General features: G+C 52.5%; 4 protein-coding genes across 4 annotated transcripts; 3 read left to right on the forward strand and 1 right to left on the reverse strand.

The window, feature by feature from the left end:
- Positions 1-618: 618 nt before the first annotated feature.
- Positions 619-1,681, forward strand: AYO21_04351 (hypothetical protein; the record flags this gene model as incomplete). Its single annotated transcript, XM_022654324.1, has 3 exons — positions 619-693; positions 766-1,281; positions 1,385-1,681. The coding sequence occupies 3 exons, from the start codon at positions 619-621 to the stop codon at positions 1,679-1,681; spliced, it is 888 nt and encodes a 295-aa protein (XP_022513361.1).
- Positions 1,682-3,512: 1,831 nt separating this feature from the next.
- AYO21_04352 (hypothetical protein) lies at positions 3,513-5,120 on the forward strand (the record flags this gene model as incomplete). Its single annotated transcript, XM_022654325.1, has 1 exon — positions 3,513-5,120. One exon carries the CDS (start codon positions 3,513-3,515, stop codon positions 5,118-5,120), a length of 1,608 nt encoding a protein of 535 aa, XP_022513362.1.
- Positions 5,121-6,378: 1,258 nt separating this feature from the next.
- On the forward strand, positions 6,379-8,389 carry AYO21_04353 (hypothetical protein; the record flags this gene model as incomplete). The annotated part of the gene is made up of 2 exons (XM_022654326.1): positions 6,379-6,542; positions 6,601-8,389. The coding sequence occupies 2 exons, from the start codon at positions 6,379-6,381 to the stop codon at positions 8,387-8,389; spliced, it is 1,953 nt and encodes a 650-aa protein (XP_022513363.1).
- A 1,804-nt stretch (positions 8,390-10,193) lies between these two features.
- AYO21_04354 (hypothetical protein) lies at positions 10,194-14,158 on the reverse strand (the record flags this gene model as incomplete). Its single annotated transcript, XM_022654327.1, has 3 exons — positions 10,194-10,226; positions 10,317-14,067; positions 14,121-14,158. 3 exons carry the CDS (start codon positions 14,156-14,158, stop codon positions 10,194-10,196), a joined length of 3,822 nt encoding a protein of 1,273 aa, XP_022513364.1.
- Between the last annotated feature and the right edge of the window lie 915 nt (positions 14,159-15,073).

Raw genomic sequence — 15,073 nt, forward strand, 5'->3', positions numbered from 1 at the left:
CCATGGATATGGATTTGGATCTGCGTATCCTAGATCGAGCTTGGATCTCAAACTGTGATGGTACTCGAAGAAGATGCCTCGGCGTTTTACACGGATCGGGCACAGTCCGTGTATATATAAGAGTGTATGCCTCGTACCCAGTGCGGATTCTACTAGTTGTGTGGTATATGTGGTAGGTAGGACCATACGATGGGTACGACGGATGTCAAGATCGTGATGGATGGTGGGTTAATGAGTGAGCAAGTCGGGGTCAGTCGGAGCGAAGTCGGCCGCTGCTGGTGGCGCACCCTTAATTATGCTCTGGGGTGACATTGCACCAATGATGCAAAACGCCTCGGCGGCTTTCTTGGCTGCTTGGCTCAAGTTGCCTCGGCATGTCGGAAACTGCGCCGCTGGTCGTTGGTGACCCGGATAATGAACTCGGCGAACCAGCGAGAACATAATCCCTCGATTGAATCTACAACTTATTCCTTACCTGCTACGCCTTGCTTAGTACCGTACTTGACCAGTCGAAGTTTGTTTTTGGGGATTTCTGCAGTTTTATTTTGTTTCCCTCACACACCGCGAACTTGAGAAAGTATCGGTTTGAACCCTACCGTACCATCCCTAGACACCAAAATGGCGCAAAGAGCACAGCAGATCGCTTCGCATCTCAATTACCCCTCGGGCCTGTTGGCTGGGCAGGTCGCTATCGTAAGTCCTTCCCTCTCAGCAGCAGCTCCGGCTGTTCTCATCGGCATGGTCGGCTGACACTGTCCCAACCAGATCACAGGTAGCGGCCAGGGTATCGGGGCCGAGTGCGCGCGACTGTTCGCCAACGAGGGCGCCAAAGTGGTGGTGTGCGACGTCGACGCCGCCAAAGGCGAGGCCGTGGCCAAGGCCATCAACGATGCTACCCCGGGCAACAAGCGTGCCATCTCGGTGCCCGGCGACGTGACCGACCCCAACTACTTCCCCGTGTTGGTCTCCAAGGCCGCAGAGTTCGGCAACGGCAAGATCCACATCATCGTCAACAACGCCGGATACACCTGGGACGGTGTGATCCACAAGATCACCGATAAACAGTGGGATACCATCATCAACGTGCACAATACTGCCCCCTTCCGGCTGATCAGACAAGCCGCCCCGTACTTCCGGGTCAAGGATGGCGAGAAGAGAGTCATTGTCAATATCTCGAGCACGTCTGGCACGCACGGCAATGCTGGCCAGGCCAACTACAGTCTGGCAAAGGCTGGTGTTACGGGTTTGAGCAAGACGATCGCAAAGGAATGGGGACCGCAGGTACGTTTCCCCCTTCTCTACTTGACTGCGTCTTGCTTGAGTCAGACAACTTTCGGCGTCCTTTCTTCTCCTCGACCTTTTTCTCACTAACTTTTGCCTACAGTTCGGTGTCCGCGCCAACACCATCGCCTTTGGCCAAATCAACACGCGATTGACCCAAGCCAAGGAACAAGGAGCCTTCATCACGACCGCCGACGGCCAGCGCATCGCCCTGGGCATTCCCGGAAAGCAGCTTGCCGAGCGGAAAGGAACTGACCCCAGCGCGGCGTTCAAGGACATTCCCTTGGGCAGACCTGGCACCGCTACCGAGGCCGCCAGTGCCGTTCTGGCTGTGTGCTCGCCGCTGTTCTCCTACGTCAATGGTCAGACTATCGAAGTGACTGGTGGACGGAACATGTAAAGAGCACGAGAAAGTGGACAGGGTGTGGGTTGAGAGGGTGAGGTGCAGATCGAGGACATGGCCTCCAAAGTCACTCGCTCGATCCGGGAACAATCGATGGCATGTGGCATATGAAGGGAGCAGTTTCCAACATGGACAATCTCCTGATCGACAGGAAAACTGTTTCGTAGAGGGACTTTGAAGAAGTGACGAAAGTGTATAATGGGATGGATGGTCGGGTGTCATATACACGCACGCCTACCTACCGACAAGACGAGGGAATAAAATCAAAATATAGAACCTAACAAAATTGAAACCATTATTCCATCACCAGCGGTATCACATCATACTATACGTCTTGAGTGGGATGCGCAACCTGGTACAGCCGACTACTAGACCAGACTCGACAGAACTATCGAGAGGGACAAGCCACTGGTTGCCGTCTGTCAATGAAGCCTCCTTTGCCAGCCGGAGCAACCTGAACCATCTCAGGTGGCAGACGACCAGAATATCAGAATGCTAGACTATCCGTATTCGAACACGAAGTATGGATACTTGGATGTATCTACGGAATGAACTCGATACACGGTCTTCGAGCAGAGCCTCTGGCGTGCTCGCTCGCTCGCTCGCTCGCGCACGCACATACACTACACTGCACTACACAGCACTGCACAACCTAGTCGCTAGCCAGATACGTACGAGTACCTATGTACAAGGACAAGTACAAGGACAAGTTGGATTGTGGGGTGGTCCTGAAGAGACCTGAATACTTGCTTGTTTACCTCGTATACGGATTCTTGGAACCTCGCTGAGCACTTGACAACTCCCATTCACGGTCCTTCGTCGTACTCGTCCTTGCACTCGTCCTCGACTCCTCGTGAGCTCGGTGTTTGACCCCATCAGGGTTTCTTCGCTGTAACTACATACATACATAATATAGCAACTTGTACCTGTCCTTGTCCTTTGTGCTTTTTTCGGAAATGTGTCATACTTCCCTAGATAAAGTCCTCCGCGAGTAAAGTCATGTCCCGTTTCACCGGTGCTTTGTACTTTGTGCTCATGCTTTTGTACTTGTACTTTGTACTTGAACTTTGTCCTCGCTGTGAGTACCTCGTACCTCGAACGAGCATCTTTCCATCGGCCGGACGTCGTGGTGGTGGCTGCGGAGGTGGGACCCCGAACCCGACCAACGCGGAACAGATCCGTCAAAGGCGGGGACGTGCTTATATAAACAAAATTTATCTAAACCCTCTGGGTGGGCACCCACCAGCGTTGGTCCCGCGCGTGTCCCGTTGCAGACACTATACAAGCACTCGGCGCAGGTAGACAAGACATCCACAGACAACCCACCAGATCGGGCATGATAGGATTTGCCGAGTACTTAGCACCTCCTTCCGAGTCATCGACGACTCGTGTCGTGTCGGGGCTGTCGACCGACAACGTTCGATCGTCAAATGGGGCTGTCACTCCCCAATGTACTGATCTACCTTTTTTGCTCGGGGTTCGCTCAATTCTTTGGGCTCGGCCGGGGCGTTCTGGACAAGCTTTTGCGCAATAATAGCTAGCTAGCTAGTCTGCTAGTGCTAGCACAGCTAGGTACAAAGTAGGGTCCTGGCTTTTTGTACGAGGTACCGAGTACAGTACTTGTATCTGAGCTTGTCCTCTTTTTCGCCATTCACAAACTTGCACACTCAATCGCACACACACACACACACACACACGCACACTCACCCATTCAAGCTAGATTTTGACTGCTTTCCATCTCTACCTGGTCCTTGCGCCGTATCGCCTTCCGAGCTTGGTCACCCTTTTTTCCCAGCGCTGCGGGGGGCAGCAAGCGGATCTGATGGCAATGGAGAAACAACCCTCTCAGACTCATGCTCAGCAGAACCAAGATGTCGAAGCAAGCACACACGTCGCCGACTTTCAAATAATCGAACCGACGACGTCACTCGGAGCGTCGCTGGCCCCAACAGAGTCCGACCCCTATGGTAGTCGTCCAGCATGTTTCAACAGTCTCTTCCAGGAATGCCTCTTTGTTCTCACCACGACCATCGCCGTGGGTCAGAGCTCCATCTTCACCGGGGCCATTCTCTGCATGACCAACTATATCGGCAAGGATCTGAACATGACGGCCGCCGAGGTGACCTGGATCAGCGCGGCCCAGACCCTCGCCGCGGGCACATTCTTGCTCTTCTTTGGCCGCGTCGCCGATTTGTTTGGGAGGAGACTGCTCTTCCTGTGCAGCCTGGCCTTTTTCAGTATCTGTCTGCTCATCACGGGGTTTGCCACCAATGCCTACTTTCTGGATGTCTTCTGTGGTCTCCTCGGTCTCAGTTCGGCGGCGTCCGTCCCTCCGGCCATTGGCAAGCTGGGCGCGGTTTACGACAGACCAAGCCGACGAAAGAACAGAGCCTTTGCCTGCTTCTCTGGTGGCAATCCGGTTGGTTTCGTGCTCGGGGCGTTCATCAGTGGCGTCACGATGCAAATTGCAAATTGGAGAGCGGCATTCTGGGTCATGTCGGTTATCTTCGCCTTCTTCTTCTTTGCAGCCCTGTGGACCACCCCGCCCGACACCGAACAATCACTTGGAGGACTTAATATGAGCACCTTTGTGAAATTCGACCTTCTTGGAGCTTTTCTGGCCGTGGGTGGAATTGCCATGTTCACTGCTTCCCTAACCCTGGCGGGCGACGCGCCACGTGGATGGGGAACGCCCTATGTGATTGCCCTGCTGGTGGTTGGGGTTGTCCTGATCCTCGGGTTCATCTATTGGCAAAGTGTCTTCCGATACCCCCTCATGCCATTGAGGGTCTGGAAAGACCGAAACTTCACCGTGGTGGTGACGGTGCTCTGCCTTGGATTCTATGGCTTTGCGGGGAATCTATTTTGGTTAACTCTACTCTGGCAAAGGATTGACGAGCTGTCACCGTTGATGGTCGCCGTCCATCTCCTCCCGGCAGGGATTGGCGGAATCCTTGTCAACGTGCTGGCAGCGATGATCATGCATCGAGTGTCCAACAGACTGATCATGATCATTGGGGCCGTGAGTGCCGTCATCGCTTCTGCACTCTTCAGTGCTATATATACCTCGATCTCGTTCTGGGCTCTTGCATTTCCCGGACTTTTGTTCAGCGTACTGTCCCAGGATTTGGAGTTTACCGTTACCAACATGTACGTCATGTCGTCTCTTCCCAGTGAACAGCAGTCAGTGGCTGGAGGCTTATTCAACACGGTGACCCGGCTTGTTGCGACGGTCGGGCTGGGCATCCAAACGAGCATTTACAATACCGCTGGAGGGGCCGCACAAGGAGTCGGAGCACTGAGATATCGGCCGTATCAGGCGACATTTTGGGTATCCCTGGTGGGTTCGGTGTTAGCTGTATTTCTAGTCCCCTTCTTGACCATTGGGCGTCAAGGAGGGCGAAAAAGGCATGGCAATCGTGGACATCAGGATTAAATTGGAGGTGGGTATACAGCACAAAGATAAAGAAAAAAAACGCGAGAATTTCGTTCGGCTTCAACTAATCGAATTTGCCTTTGGTAGTTCTCGTCGGGTGCGCAGGAGTTTGCCGGATGATGCCGTCACTGTGAGAGATGAATCGCCAGCACAAGTAGCAGTTCTCGCGGAAAAAGGGGCACGGGAACACCAGGGGGGGGGGGGGTAAAGAAGGAGTAGTAGAGGAGGACGGATGTCATTTCCGAAGGCTGAGAATTCCCCGAAGAAGAGCCTCGTGAAGCTTGGGGGCATGCCCAAGTCACCTAAGAGAACATGGTTAGTAGGGTTCTCGGTTAAGCGGCAGGAGGGGCAATAGGGGGTGCTTCTGTCGCTATTGTTGGTATGGGGCCTCCGCTAGGAATTGACCATGGATGAGGCTGATGTGATGAAGCTCACCTAGGCACTCGTGTATCTCGGTCCACTATCTGGTGCTTGTACAAGTCACTCGTAAGTGCTCGCGTGCAGCCAGCGAGCCATTAGTAGTAGTACTGCAGGTCCCTGATTCAGGGTATCCCAGGTTCGTTGCCCCCTAATCGACTGGTCGGGGTTGGTCCATCTCCACACCACCAAGTACCAGGTCAGGCAATGACAACAAAAGTTTATAAAAACGCGTAAAGAGCTGGCAGGTACCACGTGTGCAGAGGACAAGTCAACTCCATGGATCATACCTGTACCCTCGGACTTGTATGTCAGACAAGGAGCCCAAAGGATGCAGAAGTTGGCTCGGACTGCGGCCGTGTCTCGAAAGTGATGACCCTGAAGTAACAAAGTAATCAACGGCGGCCGTCGTTCCTTGTTTCACCTTTATTTCTGCCACATTCAGTTCCGGGTACTGATTAAGTCGGCCTCAGCCAATCGGCAACTCGTCAAACTGCCATTCTGAGTCCTGAACAAACAAATTAAGACAACGCATCTCACCCCCTGGCTCCCCCGTAATATTCGCTTCAATCACACAGACGAATTTGGATCTCGATGAACTTGATCAAGACAGCCTGCGGAAGCCCATTCACCTGCTGTACTCGGTACCTAGACGACAAACGACTCAGGCATCTTTCTCTCCGCGGGCAAACTCACATCAGTCACCGACGCTTCCCGCTCACTTCTGCTCCATCACGCTGATCTCGTAGAGGCTGCCCGCGGTATGACGACCCCGTCTTCTGTCGGAGCGTCGCAAACCTTCTCCAGTGCCGAAGCAGCATTCCCGAGATAGACTGCAAGCATGTGGAGACAGAACAACATTCCAGACTATCAGATGGGCTACCAAGCTTATCCCTATCCCGAGCCAACAATGGACGAGAGGTACCTCGAGACAATCCCCGAGGTCGAGTCTTTGTACAGTCGCCGCAGTAGTGTTGCGGCCACTGCTCTCCCAGAACTCCCATTGTACGTCTTTGCTGTCTCTTCTCTCCCTCAAAACACACTGACCACCTTTTTGTCACAGTCGGACTGTCCCGCCCATGGAGGAGCGAACGTCGGTCTACTCGATTGATCAGGATTCGGCCTCCCCCAATATCTCCGATTACAACCCTCACCAGCCATCGACGCAGCCGAGACATCAACATGACGCCAGTCTAGCCAGTGTCTCACCCTTAAGCAGCCAGACCTCCTTCCACCCAAATGGCTCTGATGCCTCTCTGGTCTCTCCCATCGAACCCTCATTCCCGACTCCCACGCAGTCAGAAAAGTCGTTCAAAAGTCAGATTCCGCGGAAGTTGCCTGTCCCCGCCTCACACAATACCCCTGAGGATGGGGTCAAAAAGCGGTGGAATCTACGGAAGGAGGGAAATGAAGAGACTCGGTGGGACGAATACTCGGGTGAACCCAGCCAGGCAGGGAAGCCATCTTCGGTCCGTCCTGGAGTAGTGCCGTCTTCGAACGATCAGCCATACCCCCAGCTCAAGGAGAGAACGCGGCAGATCTTGGCTGGTCTGAAGGACAGAGAAACAGTCAAAAAGTCGGCCTGGACAAAATCTCCGCCACCCAACCCAGGTGACCCCTTGGACAACCCGATCCAACGACCGCCGTGGAGAGGGGCAAGTGGTAGGCATGCCATAGTCGAGCCTGTGAAGAACACCCCAGAAGCGCGAACCCGACCGCTGATGCTGGTAGAGCGGCATAAGATACCCGAGACCGAGACGAGAAGCGAGACACCGGAGGAAACGGCACCTCTCGAACAGAATACTTTGTCCCCTGTCGACTCACTTTCTGTTGCCGCCTCACAACTCCCGAACCTCAAAACCGTGGACTCGGAGGAGAGCCTGAAGCCCGTTGCCCCACTGAAAACTAAGAAGATGCCGCAAGCGCTGTCGCCGCAAGCACTGTCACCCAAGCAGTTGGAGTATACGCGGCTCCTAGACAGCCCATTCCAAAGTCCTGGCCCACGTCCAACCATGGTCGAGCCAGCTCAAAGCCCTGCCCCCAGTACCGTTCAGGAGTATGGAGCTGATAGCCCTACGCTGGGTTCGAACACGCCCTCCATCATCGGACCTGACAGGAGATCCAGCGAAGATTCCGATATGACGGCGCACCGAAATCCTCTGCAGCGTGAATTAGATTCCACGTCGAGTTGGAATACTTATGCGACCAATGCGACGGACGATAGCAGTCATGTTCCCTCGAGTCCCATCGCACGAGAGGAGCTAACGAGCAGTCCTGTGCCAATAGTACAGCTCCCGCCTGCGGCAGTTCCAGAACCGATTGTGCTCCGCAAACGAGTAGCAGCGAACAATAGTGGCCATCGCAGCTTCGACAACTACACCAGCATCTCCCCATTCTCAGCCATCACCGGCCGGAAATCGTCCAACATCCTTCGAAAAGCCGTTGGTAACGACTCAAACGCCAATGACCGCAATGGCAAACCTCGGGCCGTGTCTTTGATGTCCGGTACGTCAGCGACTAAATCGCTTCCTCCAACACCTGGCGAACTCCAAGCTGCGGACAAAATCACGTCTCTCAGTGCCCGACTGGAGGACCTCGCTCGGCGCAAACGGAATCTGAACAAAATCATCCTGGAACTTCAGGAATCACTGAAGAAGAACGCGATTGTCTACGACTCGAGAAAGCGCAAGGAGGTCGACAAGATGATAACCAATCTGAATCTCGAAATTCAGGAAGTCAAGAACGAGGAGCACGATGTTCAGCTGAAGCTGCATCGTGCACAGAAGCGCAGGGACAAAGACGACTTTTACGAGCAACCCACTGGGTTGTGGATCAAAAGAGTGACTAGTTGAGTTCATCTCAGATCCAAGACGTCGGGAATCAACGTGTTTGGCAGACTGTTTTGATACCTGAGTCCGACTTTGGCAAAAAAGAACTTGACAATATTGGAACCACTTGGACTAGGTTGGAATGTCACAATTCCTTCTTAGAAGGAAACTGTGGACTATACGGGTTATGAGGAGCGATATTTGGGTTGTCGACACCTGGCTGTACATCAACCCTCGACTGTCAGGACTCCAGAAATGCTTCAACCATTCAATTGTGGGACCGGTTGCCAAAGCCGTCTCGACCGGTCCTTACTCGCTTGGCCGTTCTTCATACGATGCTCGATCACATCTTGCCTTGCCCTCGACCAGGGCTCAATGTTCAGAACACACCTCCATGTTCACAAATTCTACGCACACTTCCTAACATACGTGCCATCAAGTGGCATTCTCGATCTCCACCACTGAACGAACCCTTGTACAACAATTTGCATTCATTTGAAGCAATTCTTGGACTTTACTATACCCCATCTTGTTCATTACTCTCGAGCTTTTTTTTTTCCTTTTTGTTTTCCACAGGGCAACAGTTCCGGTTCGACATGGCACAGACACACAGGGGGGAGGCGGGAAAGGGAGACCGTCATTTCAAGTGTTTGCCTTGCACAACACAGGGGAAATGTGCAGCACAAACACACACACACACACACACAAATACACGGGATATGCGGTGTAGTTGATAGGTTTCAGCAATGCGCAATCCTTTCCCCAAGGGGAAGCACATGTATGTATATATACCTGTACCTGTGTTTGTGGGCAAATGGAGTTTTTTTCGTACCCAGGCAGGCTTTCCCGGAAATGGGTGAAAGCGATGCACTGCAATTGGCGTCGACAGGTTCCAGCAGACAAGGGTTGTTTGGATCCCAGCGGTAGCGATGGCGATAGCGATAGCAAAAAGCAAAAGCGAAATGCAAAAAGAAAAAAAGCAAAGAGCAAAGAACATGACCATCTTGATCCTCATTCTCATCGCCGTCGCCGTCGTCCCCCATCAAACAAGGAAACGGGGTAGGTGGATGCGTTTCCTTCACATAGCTACTTACCTACCTACCTACCTATGTATATACCTGCTCTGTAGTACCTTATGCGGTATATGTGTGTATCTAGGATATGTGTATGGATACCTACCTAGCTAGGTATTACGTGTATGTACTTGTATTTGTATATGTGTATGTAACACGTGCAACTTGGAGTGCAACCCAGGGTTCTCGACAACCAACGAGAACAAGAACAAGAACATGAACATGAAGAGCACGTAAGAGGAAACTTCCAAGATACCTCAGATACCTACCTAGGTACCTAGGCAATGGGTCTCTACATATGTTACCTACCTACCTAGGTAGGTACATATAGTTACTAAAGTTACAAGATTCGACGTGTCGCTCGCGCCCCAAAAAACAGACAAGTAATAATGAATGCAACGTCCCGTCCAGTTCTTTTTGGTCTCATCCATCATGTATCAATCACGTCGTTAAAGCCCCCATGGTCTTTTTTCTTGATTCATTGCGCCGTCCATGCATGCCGTGAAAGCCTCACCGTCACAGCAAACACCACATATATGTTGTATCCATCATGTCACGAGCGTGCATCGTTTCTTCTCGGAGGCCCCGTGGATCTCTTTCTATCTCGATGCCTTCTGTTCATGCCGCCCTTCGCGTGGGAGGTCCACCACGCAGCCAATTGCGAATTCTCTGTAAATGCTAGAGACAATGCATCAAGGTGATAGAACATCCTACATCCCACGGCGTGGACACAGGTCCCATAGGGTGGCGTTCATTCAGACCAGTAGTTTCTGCAGATCCTTGAACTTCTGTAACAGACACATCAGTACAAAGCCCAAATGGATTCTTTGTTGGTTTCCTCCAATTGACAATAGACTCGGGGTGGAGGTTGAACTTACAATCGGCTTACTCAAGAACTCATCAAACCCGGCGTCGATCGCCTCATTGTGGGCAACATCACTGCCCATACCCGTCAGAGCGATGATCTTAGCGGGTGGGCTAACCTTGTTGTCCTTCTCGAATCGTCGAATCTCCTTAGCCGAAGCTATCCCATTCATCACAGGCATGGAAATGTCCATAAAGATATGTTTGAAGGGATTTTGACCAGCACCCTCTTGGACGCTCTTCTTGTATGCTTCTAGAGCCTTCAATCCATCAGTGGCCGACTCGAAGGGGTAGCCTGCTTTGCGAACGAATGTAACGAGGAGGTGCAAATTGATGTGATTGTCGTCGACCACCAGGACGCGGGAATTGTTCGTGTCGGGTTCTCGAGGCAGGGCAGCGCTTTGCGTAACATCTGATTGGTTTAATGTGACCACCTCTTCTGAAGTCCCCATTTTTACTAATGATGGTTTTCTCGAGTTGGACTGGTTCTCGGTGGGAACCTTGCGCAAATCATCGACCGACTGGCGCTTGGCTATACCGTCACCATCAGGCGTAGAGGTATGGTCAACGTCCTGAACTGCTTCTTCATCTGGCCTGGAAATATCCTCACTTGCTCGGCTGCTCTCGTTATCCACAATTCGGTCTCGCCCGAAAGATAACGCTGCTGTTTTCGAGGGCTTTTTCGCATGGTCCTTTTGTAGCATCTCCAGCCGTTGCATACACCGATGAAGCACCTTAGCAAGCTTCTGCGGCCCACACGGTTGTGCAATCACCTCGATGACTCTGCCAATATCCGTAAGGTAGTGGATGCCGTTTGACCTCAAGGATGCTGCTTCGAATGCATTCGTACACAAGATGATAACGGGGACTTCTCTTTCCGTTTCTGGCTTGCCGTGGTAGTCAATTAGGTAGTCAATAGGTGGTGGCTCAGGATAGATAAAGAAGTCCGGCGAGAGACCATCCATGGTCTTGGTCGTGGTGATCTTCATTCGGAACCACTGAGACACCAAGTTCCGCATTGAGCTCTCTATCGTCGGCATCGGGACAAGATGGCGGACATCGGTTTCGCTGCTCTTCTCATCATAGGGCAAGAGCATACACATCTCTCGTCCCGTGGTGCGCTGGCGCATCTCTGGAATAATGTTTGCTTCGGGCAACGAACTGATATCCTTCTGACTCTTTGGTAGTCTGAGCCAGATTCGTACTTCGGTGCCCACGTCCTTCTCGCTTGACAGATCGATCTTGCCTCCAAGAGAGTCGACAATTTGTCGGACAATGCTGAGCCCAAGGCCTGTACCTGTAGCCAAAGTGTCTTCCTGGGAGAATGCAGTAAATGCGTGATTCTTCATGAAATCATCCGACATGCCGCGGCCGGTGTCGGCAATCTTCAGCAGCATGTGTAGATTCGAGCTCGCCTTGTTACGCGAGCGATCAACCTCGAGCGCAACATTGATACTCCCTTTGCTAGTATATTTCAAGGCATTCCCCAGAATGTTCATGACAATCCGCCTAACAGCCCCGGGTTGAGATCTGACCCACCAGTTGGTATGATCGTCGATGTTCAAGGTAAGGCGGACCGCGGATGCTGCTTTGGCCGAGCCTTTGCTGATATTGGCCCGTCGCTCCAGGCGTTGTTGCATGGCTCGACTCGCGGCCGTCTGAACAGGCGATTTCCCTTCCAATGCGTCTGCGTTGGCGGTTCGGAAGACTTGGCCGGCGTACACAGCTTCAACGGCTTCTTCCACCACAACCGCCATATCAAAATCCTCCGTCAGATTGGTTTCAGGTTTGCTCCGTTGCGCACGGCCCGGACTAGAAGCGGGGTCTTGTCGCTGAGATTTGGACAGACTGTGGATCTTCGCGTAATCAAGGACATGATTGACTGTGTCGAGCAACGTCTTGCCACACGTTTCAACGCTGATGACCATAGAGGATTGAAAGTCATCCATGGCCGTATCGTGCAGGAATTCAATACTCCCCAGAATCCCGTGAAGAGGCGAGCGTAGCTCGTGAGAGATATTGGCCAGAAATGTTGACTTGGCAGTATCGGAAAGTGCTAGATCAATGCGATTGAGCTCATTCACAATCGCGTTGCTGAAAGCTTTCAGGTAAACCATATCGTCCTCAACGTTAGTCAGACTGCCTGCATCATTCGACCAAACTATCAGTCCAGCATGCCACCGCTCCTTCGCAAAATCCCACAACGGCAGAAAGACAATCTTCCTTGCTCCGGGTAGTGCTTTCAACAGAGAATTGGTGGTGGGAATATGCTTTCCTGCTTTCGATCCTTGGTCAGCATCCAGGAGGGAAATATCCACAGCCGACGCAGACTCAGAGCTCTCGTCACTGGAGGCTGGCTTGCCAAACTGGTCGAATGTAAAGGACTTTCCTCTCGGATGACGTCGAACCAGACGCCGCATGGTCTGGTCGGCGATGCTGATTGACTGGTTAGGATCGCTTGTGCAGATACCCAGAATTTCACACTTTTGACTCCTGCTTTGGGAAGCAGACGAGTCGCTATTGCTCCGCGTACTCGCAGTATCGTCGCTGGAGGAGAGAGAATCGTCCCTCGCAAGCCCTTGCTGTGATTCGGCGCCGTCCATTCCGTTCTGATGGTCTGAGTGATGTCTTCCTTGGGATTTATCATGATGGAATTTTGATAGAGCAGCTCCAGATGTTTTCATGCTCGAACCTGAGCTCAGATTCGCGGAGCTTGCATTCAGAAACGCAACCCCATCAGCGTCGAGGCAATATTGGAGAACAGCGGCGGCACGGTCAAACACTTGGTGAGACTCTTGCATTATCTTGTCTTTGGCTGATTTAGCAGAATGCGCCGATTGCGTGTGTCTGGCTACGTGGTTGAGGATGCCTTTCTGACTGAAGCCTGAAGACTTTGGTGTCATTCTGCCATTTGCGCGGTCGCGGGTAAGGGCCCCGAGTTTGGAGTCTTCCGCAGGTGTATTTGCGTCTCCAATCACCAAACCCATGAATTCAGCGGTCTTGGTTGCCTCGGGATGGGTATTCTGGCTCGATTTGGAGCTACTGGACTTATCGCGTTGGGAACTGGAATCGTCTTCACTCCCTTCAGCCTTGTCGCCCTCGATGAATGTCCCAATCCCATAAATGAGGCGCTCCCCTCGCTTCCTGGCACGATCATTCCGTACACTTTCCAAATGTTGGATGACGATAGCGGACATGTCCCGTAGGAAATGAAGTTCAGTTGCCGTGAGACCCTCGCGGGGCTTGTCGTCGCTGACGTTGTACACCCCGATGACATGGCCCAATTGAGTGGTGATTGGCACGCCACAATAAAACGAAACACCCCGACCAGCGTACCCTCGAGTTTTGTATTTCTCATGTGTGGCGATATCGCTGACAACTAACGCTTCGGTGGTGAAGGAAGAGCCATCTGGATCATAGGCGGTATACTTGTCACAATACATAGCGTCGGCCGAGATGCCACCGTCTCGTTCAATGAAAGAATTTCCGAACCACAACTCGTCTCCTTCATCGTGGTGGTCATCGCTCAAAAGCGATAGAGATTTCGTAGCTTCGGCTATGATATATTGCCTCGTAGTCCCCAGCAAAGTGACTATACATCTTTTGGCGTTCAGGCGGAGGCAGCCCAGTTGCGCAAATGCAGTCAACGCCTTGTCTCGCGAGGAACGAGGCCGATGGGCATCAGCCTGAGTAGCAGAGGGAGGAAAGTCCGAGGCAGGTTCAAAGTCGGTCGACAAGAAGGTTTCGAGCCACGGCTGGTAGTACCTGGAGACTGAGTGAGCAGGTCAGGTCATGGACAGGGATAGGAAGAGCAGTACCTGTGCATTTCACGCTCTCGCGCCGCTTCTGGAGCCATGGTGAGAGAAGGCAGATGCTTGTCTGCCCTTCTATCCTAACCTCCAAGCCCCCGTTTCCTGCGCTTTGAGATTGCAATGTTTGTACCAAAAGGTAGTCCAATATCTGCTCATGCTCAGCTGTGACAAAATGTGAAGCGGCATGGCAGGATTGCTATAGGACAAGGTCTAGACATATTAGCGTACTCGAGAGGGTACTGGTGTTGGGTGACCCAAGTTCGAGTTCGTAACAAGAGGGTCGAGGGAATGACGGAATAACCGAGAGTCACAGGAACACTTTGAGAGATAGGCCACGATGGGCAGCCATGAGAGATCGGCAGGGTGCGATGATCGCTGTGAGTTTAGACTCGAGAAATGGGTGGCATTGCTAGACCTGCCTCTCCTGCCCGTGTGTACCACCAACCGCAGGCATGAGAGCGTCATTGACCTTCGAGAAAACACACGAGATTGGACGGATGGAGCCATGGCCTCGAAAAGTGGGAACCTCGTGGCGCATGGCAGAAACAACGCGAGGAATGAGGTGCATGGCGTTGGCCCGCTGCTCTGGGTGCATTCCTCTGGGAGACATGGTCGAATCCAGACCGTTCGATGGGACCATGGGTCAGTGCAGGATCGCAGAGGCACGTTGTGATGCAGCTCTGGACGCAACTTTGGGTAGAGTGAGGAGCAATGCGTGACTTGACTTCGGGGTGCATCTCGGAGCACGAACCCCACTATCAGCCCACCACAGGCAAAGTTACGGGTGCCCATTGTACCCGAATAGGTACTCGCTACCACGCTCCAGGCCCAACAGGGTACCTAGAGAGGTAACCTAGCAAGGCCTAGTTAGATAGCCAAGGAGCCAAGCACAACTCTACACGTGATACCGGAAAATCAACGGAGCGATGACGCCAGAACCTCCCGAGTTGCTATCATGA

The sequence above is a fragment of the Fonsecaea monophora genome (genome assembly GCF_001642475.1).
Source record: "Fonsecaea monophora strain CBS 269.37 chromosome Unknown Scaff24, whole genome shotgun sequence".
Taxonomy (NCBI): Eukaryota; Fungi; Ascomycota; class Eurotiomycetes; order Chaetothyriales; family Herpotrichiellaceae; genus Fonsecaea; species Fonsecaea monophora.